Raw genomic sequence first — 14,572 nt, 5'->3', positions numbered from 1 at the left:
TTTTATTGTTTCTCTTTTTTTACCCCGTATATCTCGGAATTTTTTTAGAAATTTTCTTAAAATAAAAAAATATTAAATAATTATCTATTCCCTTTCTTAGATAGTTCTCCTAGACAGGAAAATAAAGAGGAGAAACCGCAACGGTTAAATCACATAAAATTTTTGGTCGAGTACCTACGTCGCGCAACCATCGATGCTCGGCCATCCGCAGTGCAAGATGATATTCGTTTATAAATTCTGTCATCGACGTTCGTCGATACTCATAGAAATTGAGTCGCGTTGCCGCGCTTATGCCATCTAGTGTTTATAAAATCTAGCTGCATGTCATCAGCGCTCGCCTTTGTAATGCGCGACGCCACAACCGAATGCCGCCGCGAAACACCGATAAGCGGCTTTTCCTACGAAGAAAAGTGAAAAGGACCGCGGTGTCACGCTAGTCGCAGGTCGTAAATTATAGCCGCCTGCCATAGGCGCTCGCTCGCATTTGAAGAGTGTGAAATGACATCTGTTTATAAATACTATCGGCCGAACATCGACGCGAGGCGGCATTTGTTTATCGAACATGTCCCGACGCGCTCGCCTGATTCCCCCCTCCCCCCTTTCCCTAGAACCTCCTCGATCTCGAAGCCCTCCCCCCTCCAACCCTATGCTAGGAACGCAGATCACCCACTACCCCATTTCCCCCCCCCCACCATATGGTGGAAACGCAGACCACCTACCCCCCCCCCGCACCTCCTCGGAGGACGGCGGCACTAGAATCCCTCCCCCCGGCAGACCCCTCGGCCGCAAGTCCTTCCCCCCGCCCCTCACCCCCCTGAGATCCCCGGCCTAGAATTCTCTCACTCTTCCTACTCCTATTTCATATATAATTTTTTAAGATTTGGTTGATTAGATCCACTTTTATACGCGATCAAAGGTTCATAATTTTGCTCGCATATAAAGCTAAAGCCATATAAGCTCGCATATAAAACTAATCAACCGAATTTAAAAGAATTATATATGAAATAGGGGTAGAAAAGACCGAAGTAAAAATTGTTTTTTGAGTTTTCGAGTTAAAATGAGACGACGAGTACAACGAATATAACATGTTTTTCTAATTGTTTATAATAATTTTTAAGTAAACAATTTGTTAATAAATAAGTAAAAATGAAAGAATGTGTTGAAAACGGCTTTGCAATATGGTTCGATAATAATGCGAAAAATTACGTAAATTTTTATAAAAAACAATTATTTTAGTAAGTGTGATATAAAGACTCTCGAAATAAAAATATAAGTAGAAAGGGATGGCCGCGACTCCGCACGCGCGAGAGATTTCTCACTCGAAGCCGTGCGGGAATATCTCATTCCCGCACGGGTTCGAGTGGAGAATTTCTTGCGTGGGTTGGCTATTTGTCGCACAGATGGCGTGCGTGGAATGGGCCACTTTTCACGCACGTGTGATATAAAATTATTTTATGTTTCAAAAGAGAGATGGAGACTAAGCTTTCGAATTAATCCAGATGTACGCATATATACTGTATATATTTGATGATTAATAAGTAATTTATCTGAGACTATTTATTTATTATTGAAAAAATTAATAATTATTTTTCACTAATTATTAATTTTCAAATAAATAGTTATTTATTTTTTATAAACTATCTATTAGTTATTTTAATAATAAAGAATTTATTTCTACTAATTACCAGTTTACAAAAGAAATTAATTTATATTTACCTAAATACTAACTTTCACAAACTAGATATTTTTCTCTGACAAATTACTAATTCTTTAAGTAATCTACACTTCTCACAAAATTAAAGGAATACTAAATTTATCTTTAAAAATAGGCAAAATTCCAGCAACTGTAACTTTGTTAAAAATGAACAAAATTTAAATTTAAAAAAAGGATTTTAAAGCTTGAAATTTCTACTTTCAAAAAGTTACTGTTATTTTTTAGTTTCTGTGAGTTTGGTAATTTTTACATGTAGAAAACTACGAGCTGGAAAAAATAGAAATTTTTTCTTTCACTTTGTGGGCCTGTCATGTTCAAAAAAAAAATCCGCAAAAATTTTCAACTTTTTAACGTGAAAGCTTGAAGTTTTCCTTGCAAAATCTTTTTTTAAAAATGTTTCTACAATTTTTTGTTATAAATTTATCGCGGATTGAACAAGAAATAAGCTTTTTGACTTTGATTGCTCATAACTCCCTTAGAAATCATCGTATTGCAATTCAAAAAACAGATTCTTAAAGCTAAAACTTTGCTCTATTAAACGGTATAATTGCCAAATTTTTTTAAATAACGTAGATATGATACAAATTGATGAAAATAATGTAAAAATTAGCAATTTTTATCTTTTTTATTTTGACCTAGAAAACAATTGTACAGAACAACAACGCAGACACGTAGAAACATTTTTAAAAGAAGATTTTAGAAGGAAAACTTCAAGCTTTCACATTAGGAAGTTAAAAATTTTTGCAGATTTTTTTTTTGCACGTGACAGGCCTACAAAATGAGAGAAAAATTTTCTATTTTGTCCAGCTCGTACTTTTTTATATGCAAAAGTTACCAAACTTACAGAAACTAAAAAATAATAATAATTTTTCGAAAGTAGAGGTTTTAAGCTTGAAATTTAAATTTTATTCATTTTTAACAAAGTTACAGCTGCTTGAATTTTGCCTATTTTTAAAGATAAATTTAGTGTTCCTTCAATTTTTGTGAGAAATGTATAATTTACTTTTACTTAAATATTATTAATTTTTATGTATTTCAATTCACAATTCAATCTTTTATTTTCTCCCCTTCCGGTGTTGAAAAGGCGTTTTATTGGGCAAACGTTCCCAAACCCTTACATATTATTCATATAAACATATACAACACTTTTCACATGGCGTTTTATAGGGACGTACCCAACCCTTTACATAAGTCCCTTAACCCATCTTATCACCTGGCCTTTTTACGACCTTACATATCCTGTTACCCATCCCACCCCTTCTAGGACCTTCCCTCCTTCTTCTTCCCTTGCTCCGCCTCGTCCTCGTCCGTGCTCATCAGCAGGTGGTCCTCCATCTTCTCCACGATCTCGTCCTCCGCCGACTTCTTGGTCCCCCCATTTTCTTCCTCTTTCCTTTCCTTTCTCTTTTCCCTCTCTTTTCCTTCTTTGATCCTATCTTCCACCGACTTATCTGCATCTATCTTTACCTTCATTCTACTTCCCTCCTTCCTTCTCGCTTCCAGTACTTTCCTGCTATCTCTTTCGCTTCCCATCTTTACGAGGAATGTTATCCAATCCCCTCTATGTCCTATCTGGTTCACCTCCTTTACCTCTACCCTCACCTTAAGCCCATCTGTAAAAAATTGCTTCATCTTATTCGTATTCGAGCTACCTCCTCCCCATCTCTTCTTCTCGACCCTAATTATTACATTCTTCTTTCTTTTTTCATCGTCTCTCTCTTCTTCTTCCTCGTACCACCATTTTGCTTTACATACCCTACCATTTTCCTCCTCACTTTCGCTTCTCTTCCTTTTACCTGAACATTGTTCTAGTCTGTATACTTTCCTTTTTAGCTTCTCTATTTCCTCTTTCATTTCCCTTATCTCTTCCTTGTACTCCTTCATCACCTTCACCATTCGCTCTTCTGCAACCTTCTCTATCGCCTCTTTGTCGATTGCCATTGTTCCTTTGCAGATTAGTTTTCTCTCCATCTTTGCTCCTTCACCTCCTGCTTATCTGAAATCAAAAGACACTTAGTTATTCTCTCTGCTTAGCTGTCATTGACTCGCTTGCCTTCTTTTCCTTTCTAATTCCGCCATCCACTTCTCTCCTTCACCCTTGCTGTCTAGTATTCTTTTGATTCTTTCGCTAATTCCTTCTTTTTCTTCTCCTTCTTCGTCACTTGCGCACCATTCTAACACATGCTCCCATGATTCTGCCTCCGCGCCACATATCCTGCAGCTTGTTTTTTCTATTGTATCCCAGTATCTTCCGCTTCTCATCTCGTTACCTAATCTGAACCTCGCTATCCTAATCATAGATTGCTCTTTTCCTTTTCTCTCCAGGTATTCAGGCCTCCTGCTTTCTACTACCTCCTTGTACCATTTGTTGTATCTTGATTCTCTTATCCTTTCGTCCTTCTCTTGAATCTGAATGTCCCTGTCTCTTTCTGTTAATTCCTCAATGCTACTCCACCCCTCCCCTCTTTTTCTCTCAATTTCCTTGACTGCGTAACCTCTTCGCTCGTAAAAGCTCTTTCTTTCTTCTTCCCATTTTTACTTTTCTTTCCTATCCTTTTCTCTTATTTCCCTCCAGCATTCTCTTGCAATCTCGTTTCCTTCTCCTCTCTCCAATTTTTCTTCATACTTCATCGCCCTTCTACCAGCGCTTATTCTTTCTTTGTCTCTTTTAGTTTCCTCTCTTATCATATATCCGGGCGTGCTCCAGTCCAGGCCTAACGTCCACCTTATATACCTTTCGTGCATTCTTTCTATTTTCTCTCTTTCTTTCCATCCCCATACTTCTGCTCCATATAAGGCTATGCTTGCAACCAGCGCATCATATAACTTGATCCTTCTTATCCAGTCTCCTCCAAATAACCTTTTTCCTATTCCCCATACCTGTCTCATTGCTATGGTCGCTTTTCTTACTCTCTCATTTATATGTGCATCTTGTTCTCCGTTCTTTTGGAATGTGTAGCCTAGATAGCAGAATTCCTTCACCTCTTCTATTTCTTCTTCCTTCCAACTCCACTTTATTTTCTTCATTTTACCTCCTCCCTTCCTAAATCTCAATACTTTTGTTTTCCCTACATTAACTCTCAGCTTCTTTCTGTCAAAGTATCTTTCTAGCCTTTTCAGCATTCTCTTCATTTCCTCTTCATCCTCTGCTACTGCAACTATGTCATCCGCGTACGCTAACGTCCAGAATTTTATTTTTCCTACAACTACTCCTCCATCTTGTCCTTTCCTCATTGTCTCTTCCATGTCTGCCATCAGAAGTATGAAGAGCGCTCAGCGGGCATCCTTGCCTAACTCCTTTGACCGTCCAGAAGCATTTTCCTTTTTCCCCTTTTACCCTTACCACACATCTTGTCTCCTCATATAGTTCTTCTATCCTCGTTCTCAATTTCTCACTGATTCCTTCTTTCTTCATGACTTCCCATATTTTTTCTCTGTCTACTGAATCGAATGCGGCTTTCAGGTCTATAAATGCTGCTACCAGTTTCCCTTTCCTCTTGCTTATAGCTTTCCCAATCACATAGTTCAGCGCGTATATATTCTCCATTGTTCCTTTCTTTTTTCTGAATCCTGTCTGCGTTTCTGGTAGTATCCCCTTCTCTTCTACCTCTCTCTCTAGCCTCTTCGCCAAAATTGCTGCATATATTTTGTAACTTGTATTCATTAGCGTCACCCCTCTGTAGTCCTGTGCTTCCTTTCCTTCTCCCTTTTTTACTATTGGCACTATTATTCCTTCTTTCCAGTCTTCTGCTATCTCCCCCGTTCTCCATGCTTTGTCATATACCTCCCATATTTTTTCTCTCAGTCTCTCGCCTCCATAGATCCAAACCTCGTTTGCTAGTCCATCCGTGCCTGCAGCTTTCTTTTCTTTTATTTCTTTAATTACTTCTTCCACTTCTTCTCTTCTTATTCCTTCCTGCTCTTCTTTATTCTCTATTCTTTCCTCTTTCCTCCTATCCTTTTCGTACGGCTTCGTCATAACTCCATCCAGTAGTTCGATGAAGTGTTTATTCCACTGCTCCTCCGTTATCTCTTCGCATACCTCTTTCCTGCTTTTCCTTTGTCTGTTTATAAATTTCCATACTTCCGTTTCATTATTTGCTTCTCTCGCTTCCTTCATTACTCTCTCCTTTTCTGATTCCTTTTTTTCTTTTACTTTTTTCTTATATTCCTTTTTCTTTGTTATGTACTTCTTTTTGTCTGTCTCTCCTCTTCTCCACCTCGCTAGGCTCTCACGTGCTTCCTCCCTTAGTTTTGCACATTCTTTATCCCACCATCCATTTTTTCTCTTTGCTTTCCCGTCCTCTCTTATTTCTTTCCACTCTGCGGCTCGCTTTGTCGCTTTCTTTATTTCCTCCAGTTTTTCCTCTATGCTCGTACCTTCAATCTTCTCTTCTTTCATTCTCTCTTTGTACCTTTCTTTTCCTTCCCTCGACCAATTCATTACTTTTCTTACTCTTCTCTTCTCCTCTCCTCTTTCACTTTTTCCTTTTATCTTTATTGTTACGGGTTGATGATCCGAGTCTACCGTCTCTCCAATCTTCACTTCCACTGTTTTTTCCCATACCTCCTGGTTTCCTATTATATAGTCGATTACCGACTCTCCCCTTCCTCCTGTAAATGTGAACTCTCCATCGTTGTCTCCTTTTGTTCCGTTCAATATTCCTAATCCTCCTTCCTCAATAAACCCCAACAGTTTCCTTCCTTCTGTGTTAATTTCTTTGTCTTTCGATTTTCTCTTTTCCCCCATTATCTCTGTTAGTCCACCTTCTTCCCCAGTTCTTGCGTTAAAGTCACCTCCTATTATTATTTGCTCCCCTAATCCTCCTTCGTTTGTGAATTCCTTTATATGCCTTATTTTCTTCTCAATATCGTTGTTCACATATACCGCTATAATCTTCCACGTTCCCTCCTTCGTCTTTGCTATTCTTTCTACAATTCCTTCCTCTTCTCTCTCTTCTGCTCCACCTGCCACTATTTCTTTCCTAACACCAGTTATTATTCCTCCTCTCGCTCTTCCTTTCTTTTTTTCTTTTGTCGCAGGTTGGCATTTCCATACGTATTTATCTGATAACATTCCTTTGATTTTGCGCCAATCTTTTTGTTCTACCCACGTTTCTAGCATCGCTATTATATCCCAGCTTTCCATCTCTTTCCAGAACTCTTCGCTTTTTCTCTTTAGTCCAGCTATGTTCCAAAAGCCTATGCTTATTGTACTCTCTTTTTCTCCATATTTCTTGCTCTTTTCCTTGTTCCCTCTCCATATTTCCTCTTCTCTCCCTCTGCTTCTTGTGTCTCTTCCCTCGTTTTCTCTTTTCTTTCTTTTACTACTTTCGAAACCCACTCTCTTCCTCCAATTTCCCCTTACTTTCGTTCCATTTCATCTCTTTATTATCTACCCACATCTTCTGGTATCCGATCGAGGTTTTCTTTCCTGCTTCTCTTTCTTCTTTTGCTACTCTTCTTATCTCTTTTTGTATCTGCCCTTCCGATCTAGTTAGATCGTCGTCCAGATAGCATTCATATTTTTTACCCAGTTCCTTTCTTTTTGTCATTATTTCTCTTTTGTCCTCCCAGCTCTTACATTTCATCACTGTCATTTTATTTCTTCCTTTTCCTATTTTATGTACTTGTTCGATGGTTATCTTCATTTCTTTTATTTCGCTTATCATCTTCTCTACTTTCTCTTTCTTTCCTGCCTCGTTTCCTGTCTCTGCTCCTTTCACAACTATGTTATTTCTCCTCCTTCTTCTCTCCGCCATTTCCATATTTCTTTCCATCTCTTTCATTTTTTCCATCAGGTATCTTCCTTCGCTCTTGTCTTCTACGTTCAATTCTGTTTTTTCTATTTTCTCCTCTACCTTTTTTATTCTTTCCTCCAGCGACTTTTTTTGCTGTTCCCATATTTCCTCTCTCCTTTTAAATTCTTCTTTCAGCTCTCTTATTTCTTTTTTTATTTCTTCTTTATCTTTTCTTCTTTCTACTTCCTGTTCCTCTAGTTTCCTTAGAATTTCTTTAATCCCCTCTGCTGCCATGCTTTCTTCCTCTTCCTCTCCTTTCTTTATTTTATTTGGTGGTGATCTGTCAACCTTCCTTGCTTCGTTAAATTTCTCCAATATTTCTTTCTCTGCTTTGGCTATTTCCTCTTCTACTCCTTCTCTTTTCCTCTTTTGTATGTAATCTTTGATTGATCCTGTTCCTAAACTGTCTGCTCTTCCTCTCAGTTTGGCCAGTCCTTCCGCTTTTGTTGGTCTTCCCTTCGCTTTCTTTCCTTCCTCTTCTCCTTTCTTTTCCCTGTCACCTCTTTGTCTACTTTCTACTATTCCTTCCTTTTCTGCCTCCATTCGCCACCTTTACTTACCGTATACTCGCCGTTGCTCCCTCTACGTTTACTCTTTCCGCCCTTTTCACTTATTTCTATCCGCTCCTTCCCTGTTGGTAATTTACCTCCTTCCTTCCCCCACAGGTGGCGCCCTGTCCGCCTCCTCCGTTTACGTACCTTCTCCTGCCGCCCTAACCTTCTCACCTGTTGACTTTTTACGTTCTATTAATTATTACCTTCCCGATTCTTACTTTGACTCACCGTATCTCTGCTTATTGCCCTGCTTCCGCTCTTTCCTATTTCCTACAACTCAATTTTTATGTATTTGTTGTTATTGCTAATTTTGTGATTAATTAAAAAATAAAAAATAAAAATGTTTTGCAGATCCCCCCTTGCTTAACACTACAAAATAGGTGATATCAGTATAAAATTACCTTTTTCAAAAAAGGTGCCAAGTACACGCAATGTATTTTGTAAATTCAAAAATCTAACCTAAGTGATAGCTTTATATCTTTTTCACAAAATTATATTATCTAACTTAACTCAAGTGACATGTATTTCAAAAAAAAGATGTAAAATCTTTAATTTCTTCTTCACAAAATTATATCACCTAACTTAACTCAAGTGACATGTATCTAATCTATAAGTAGTAGCTTTATATCTTTTTCACAAAATTATATTACCTAACTTAAATCAAATAACATGTATTTAAAAAAAAAGATGTAAAATCCTTATTTTCTTTTTCACAAAATTATATTACCTAACTTAACTCACGTGACATGTATATCAAAAAATATGTGAAATCTTTAAATTAAATTGCGCCAATTTAATAGAGAATATGTATATTGCTTTGAAAGATAATTGTTATGCTACTACTTTAAAGAAATAAAACCCAAGTGGTATCTTCGTATTCCTATTCAAGGGTCTTCTTATTCTAACCCAAGTGGTAATAGCTTCTTAATTCTCTTTAACAACTTTTTAATATTACAAAGAATCATTTTAATTACAAAGAATTAAAGAAGTAACAGTACAAAATAAAAATATTTAATTAAAACAAAATAAATAAATTTTTTTTGTAAAAAAACTTGGCGCTGTTTTTTTACTCCTGTCGCATTTTTCCCTAAATTATGTTTATTGTTTTTTTATTCAATCAAAAATCTTAGTACTAATGTTTAAATTTTAATGTTTAAATTTCAAAGTCTAGCAGCGCCAAGTTTTTTTACAAGAAAAATTTATTTATTTTGTTTTAATTAAATATTTTTATTTTGTACTGTTACTTCTTTAATTCTTTGTAATTAAAATGATTCTTTGTAATATTAAAAATTTGTTAAAGAGAATTAAGAAGCTATTACCACTTGGGTTAGAATAGGAAGACCCTTGAATAGGAATCAAGAGACACGGCAGTGTCTCGCGCCAAGTAGGTACACGCGGAGCGAGACCGACCGTGACTCTTTTACGCGACGAGTTGCGAGTACTCGAGATGTTGAGATCTCGATAACGAGTGAATGGATCAAGTTCTAAGTAGGCTTGATCGATAGCTTGGGGTCCAATTAGGGGGGGGGGGGAGGGTTTCTCTCATAATCTTCCGCTACGTGCTCTACGAGCGGAGATATTGCGACGCAAAGTCCAAATGTGAAAATTTATTTTTAAGATACTTCTACGTCGACCGTCTCTCATGCCATGCCATCATTTCATTGGCTGGAGTCGCGTCCTTTTCACTTTTTCGACACCAGGGACGGTGCTAGTATATATGTAATACTACTATATTGCCAGCATCCATTGTAGCCTCATAAGCGGTGCGGGTCAAAACACTACGGTGCCGACAATCACTGTCTGTCTCTATCCACAGTTGCCTTGCCACTTATGCGCATGCTCGGTAACTGATGGGCAGATCGGTGAGTGGGGAACTGAAGGTAGAAAGGGTAACCGGTACCTCGAGCCCATAACCTAAAATTTCTGTTAATTGCATCAAATAATATTTAGAAGAATACAGGAAGCGTGTTTGAGCGTTTCTCATGCATATATATAGTATTCTCTATTCTCACATCCAACCGTTCAAGTGTCATCGTGTCTAGGAAGTGTCTGAGGATCTGAAAGACACGAAAATTAGGTTCAACGGTGTTTGACTTTTGCAAGTGCAAAGTTTCTCCCACGTTTAAGGTAGCTGTCTCGTCAGGGCATGTATTAGATAAAGTTATCGATTTCGGTTTTTATATCAAATTATATGATCAGTTTTGCAGTCGATTTTTTCTGTGGCTCCTTACCGACTATTTACCCTAGAAAATCGATCTCAAAAATCACAAATTTTGCATTACTTCATACAGAAAAGAAGGCTCTATCACGGTTTCAATAAAATATTTTCGTATTTTTCGATTAGATGAAGTGAGAAAAAAACATTGCTTTTTGTACATTAGATTTCGAAGAATCCGATGCAACCATAAAATATATAGGTTACCGGAGATTTCGCTGCTAATTTTTTAGTTTATTTTAGTGAAAATGCGGTAATCGAGCAGACATTTTTTGGTCGAGGTGAGGTTGGGAAGACTTGGCAACGCCGCTGGCTAATCACTGTAGTCATGGTAGAAAGAAAACAAGGTATGCTTGTTAGAGGGGTCGAAATTGAGCATGTTCTGCGCAGACATGGCGACGGCCAAGCGAGCGCCATATTGAATATATATAGATATACTTTATGTATTGTGACGTTGCGGCTCGCCGCACCGTCGCGGCGCCCCGCCGCCGTCACAAGGCGCGGAATTTCGGAATTTCGGGACGGACCAGGGAGGCAACGACGAGATCTCCAGGGGTCGTATTTAATCGCGTTTCCGCATTCTGATTACTTTCTTTTGTTTCTTTTATGCAATGTAATACGCGCGGCACCTCACCCACACCACGGCAAACCTTCGAGGGAGTATTGGGCGAAGGAAATCAAGGACGATCGATAACCAAGGAGGGGTGGCAAACACGGACGCAGCAGAGATCGCGGGCTGGCGAGAGCAACGCGGCAGGCGGGCGGCACGTGCGGCAGCGACGGACGAGGCCGCCGATAGCGGGGCCCCAAGCGCTTGGGTAAACACCCGGCTTCAGCAAATGATCTCCACAAAACATCGACCTACGGGGTGACTGATCACCACCCCAGGGTCAAACCGGAGGCACACCGGCGCGAACCGAGTTCCGTCCGCTGCTAAGGACCGAATTGAGGAGTCGTACGCCGCCGAGGGACCGTTGCACGCCCCCGAAGGATCTCGTATCGACAGCCCTGCGCCGGGACACCGCGGGCTTGCAAGTTCGCGCCCGATTGGCCCGCGCGCCCCTCAGGAAGGGGTACCGTATCGATTCCGCAATCGAGCGGGTCTAGCGTTTTCACACTCTGGTCGTCCATCGGCGAGATACTAAGTTTTGCTGAGATACGCGATAGCCACCCCGAGTCGGGTATTCCGAATTATATCTGGCGGATCGAGGATCGTTGGTGGACGGTGACGGCGAGGAGCCCAGGAGGAGATGTATCACCGGTGAGGTTGCCCGTAAATCGCGTTATGTAAAGCCACGACACCGCCTTCCGGTGCACGCTCTCGCTCGAGATAACGCATGGCAAGATTGAGTGTAATTTCGCGATCGATAACGAGAGCGAAGGGCCTCGGAATGGTGTCGTGGCCGCGGAACCGTGGTACAAGCGTTATGGCGAATCCCTGGAGATCGTGATAAGCGCGTTCATGAGTTCGATATCGCGAGTATATTGCGTCGTCCTCGCGACCTTGATGTACGGCAGCATACGGGCCGGTACTTCGTAAATTGTGTTACCGTTTCTTCGCGTCGGGAAATTCTTGTGTTCGAGCGTCGATGTTAGCGTATCGATTTGTGTTCGGATCTCGTTATTACGGGTTGATAATTGTGCTCTCGCGTTGAGAAACTTGCGTCCGGTATTATTTGCGTTACGTCCTATGGCGTCCCTGCTCGCAATAATCTCGAATTGTGCGTTGGAATGTCGATGGCATTGTTAATCGCGGTCGAATGTCGTTCCCGCCGATTGATTAATCATGTTAGACTTGTATTCGCGTTAAGAAATTACCGGCGTTCACACGTTTCGTGCGTTTAGATGTTACTTGCGTAGTTCTTCATGGCGTTCCGTGGTTATTAGCGATATCGCGACTTGCTTGGTTAAATGACTCGGCGCCTCCCCGTTGCGCCCGAGCAGAATCACTCGCGTTAGGTTAAGATATTATTTCGCGACATTTTGCGTTGAACCTCACTCTCATTAGTGATATTAAGTGTAGTATTCTTGCGTATTATAACTTTCGACTCGAATGATTAATTGTTTGAGACTAGCGCCTTCAGCGTGTTTATTAGAGACTCAATTAATACTCCGTGGGTGTCTCGCGTCCGCATTAATATATTTCTGTTAGATGAATCCAGACACCCCGCCACCGGCTATTCTTGATTTATTTATTGAATTTATCTTGTGTTTGATCGAAGCCGGATGGATAAACGTTGTTATTTTCTCGACAACCAGTACTCAATAAATGTTATTTTCTTTGTTATCTGACTGAGTATGAAATTAACGTGTCACCCCGCCGAATATCGCGCTGCCCTTCATTAACCCCGCCCGTGATTAGGTCAAGCTAGCCGATTCCACGCACCTCCACACTTCGTTTGGCGTCTCGTTTAGGTTTTCGCGATTTCGTGGACGCGAATGTACGCGTCTGGCGCCCAACATTCGGAACCTTTCGTGGAGTACCGGAGGTGCGAGGAAATCACTGGAGAGGCCAACCATCCCGCTCTCCTAAGTCCTTTTGATCCGGCACACGTCCCGGAGCGGTCCGGGAGTGCAAAAAGTCGTGACAGTATATACATACGTCAGAAGTGAACGTGTTCGGCTTAATTTGTCTTTTTTAAAATGCCTATATGTAGTGTAAGTGGATGCAAAAATAGAAGCGAAAATGCAAAAGAGAAAAATATTCAATTTTTTTCTTATCCAAAGGATGAAGAAACTGCGTTAAAATGGATGCAAGCTGCCAACAAAAATAAAGTTAACATAAAAAACGGTACGCTATTTTGAATCTATATAAATTATAATTGAGGCATATATTTTTAATACTTTATTGAAATTAATTTTTGTAGCTCGCATATGCTCTGTCCACTTTACACCAAGCTGTTACAAACCAAAGCCAGCGTATTTAGCAAACTGCGAAAATTACTCGCCTAAGAAATTACGAAGACTTCATGATCATGCAATTCCAACAGAAAATTTGCCATTATTGAAGGAAGGAGAAGTGCTAAAGGAAGTGCAAAATCAACACAACATAATAAATGTTAGTGAAAACAGCAGGTGTGTATTATTGTATTATATAAAATATTTTCTTATTATAATATGTGAAGATTGCAATAAATTCTATTTACAATATCTTTTTTTAACAGCAAAAACAGTTTTAGTGAGTCCGAGACCAATTTGATCGACACTTCAATGGAAAATAAAGCAGAAACATGTTTTATGCAATCTTCAAAAGAAAATGCTAGGTATAATTTTATTGATTTCATGCGTATTAACGACTTCATTGCTGTACAAGAAATTATTGCATGTTGTTTTATATTTTTATTTCTTAAATATTTTTTACTTTCAGCAGTGCAAGTGATGATACAATGGTAAACACACAAAGTAATTCACAGACTGTTATGACGTGTGTGAAGCTAGCATCTCAAGTGTTAGCATCTCACAAATAAACTGCAAATTCACTTGCATCCAGCATAGTTCTACAGTTCCTGATAATTTTTAACAATAGTTCTGATGAATTTACTATTAAAATCGCATTTTTAAGAAATGAGATGCTAACTTCCAAAAACACCTGACAGCATCTCATCGTATTTCGAATACATGATCACGGAGGAGTAAGATTCCATAGAGTTCTCCAGTCTAGACACATTCTGTCAATAGTTCTGACGATTAAACTCCGTAGAAAATAATTTATAATTACAAAACCCATCTGATCCCATGTCTATGAAGCTGCCGTGGAAACTCACTAATTGTTTACAGTTCTAGAGTTTCTCTATGAGTTAAACAAATAATTCCGACCATTAAAGCAAAAGAATTGATTCAAAGATGACTAAGACGACAATTTCACGTTGCGTCTTAATTTGTCTTACAGCAGTTCCCTTACTATATCTCATCAGATTTTGATTTGCAATTAAAAACGAGTTCTATAAAGAGTTCTGCAGTTTAAAACCAAAAACATCGATTAAAATAACGTGAAAAACTAACGAATATAGTGTAACAAATATATCAAGCTGAACGATTTTTCAGAGTTCTGGCTTTTCCAACATAGTTCTGTATAATTATGAATACATTTATGCATTTTTTAAAGAGTTCTAGACACTATCAACGTTGTGTTTTTAAAAAAATTAATACTGCCCGGAAAACGCATTTTAATACAGATAAAGGTGAGATGCTGGACGATATTCGAGAGTTCTACTGATCGTAAAATATTTTTCGCGCAATTCTAAATGTATTTAACAATTTCCTAAAGAGTTCTGGTCACTACCAGCGT

The 14,572-nt window shown here is 39.1% G+C and overlaps 1 protein-coding gene and 1 long non-coding RNA gene across 3 annotated transcripts; one reads left to right on the top strand and one right to left on the bottom strand.

The window, feature by feature from the left end:
- Positions 1 to 2,013: 2,013 nt before the first annotated feature.
- LOC139824719 (uncharacterized) lies at positions 2,014 to 8,982 on the bottom strand. 2 transcript variants are annotated; one of them, XM_071797264.1, is made up of 2 exons: positions 8,298 to 8,982; positions 2,014 to 3,710 (listed from the first exon to the last, which is right to left on the bottom strand). In XM_071797264.1, exon 2 carries the CDS (start codon positions 3,683 to 3,685, stop codon positions 2,975 to 2,977), a length of 711 nt encoding a protein of 236 aa, XP_071653365.1. In that variant the 5' UTR covers positions 3,686 to 3,710; positions 8,298 to 8,982; the 3' UTR covers positions 2,014 to 2,974. The 2 variants fall into 2 exon arrangements, with proteins under 2 accessions (XP_071653365.1, XP_071653364.1); XM_071797263.1 differs by lacking the exon at positions 8,298 to 8,982 and adding an exon at positions 8,076 to 8,287 and having other exon boundaries at positions 2,015 to 3,710.
- A 3,955-nt stretch (positions 8,983 to 12,937) lies between these two features.
- On the top strand, positions 12,938 to 13,991 carry LOC139824724 (uncharacterized). Its single transcript, XR_011735258.1, has 3 exons — positions 12,938 to 13,075; positions 13,152 to 13,359; positions 13,449 to 13,991. It is a non-coding gene; the product is annotated as an uncharacterized lncRNA (long non-coding RNA).
- Positions 13,992 to 14,572: the final 581 nt, after the last annotated feature.

Source organism: Temnothorax longispinosus, unplaced genomic scaffold (genome assembly GCF_030848805.1).
Source record: "Temnothorax longispinosus isolate EJ_2023e unplaced genomic scaffold, Tlon_JGU_v1 HiC_scaffold_53, whole genome shotgun sequence".
Classification (NCBI taxonomy): Eukaryota; Metazoa; Arthropoda; class Insecta; order Hymenoptera; family Formicidae; genus Temnothorax; species Temnothorax longispinosus.
The sequence above is the reverse complement of the archived record's forward strand: the minus strand, read 5'-3'. Positions and strand labels throughout refer to the sequence as shown.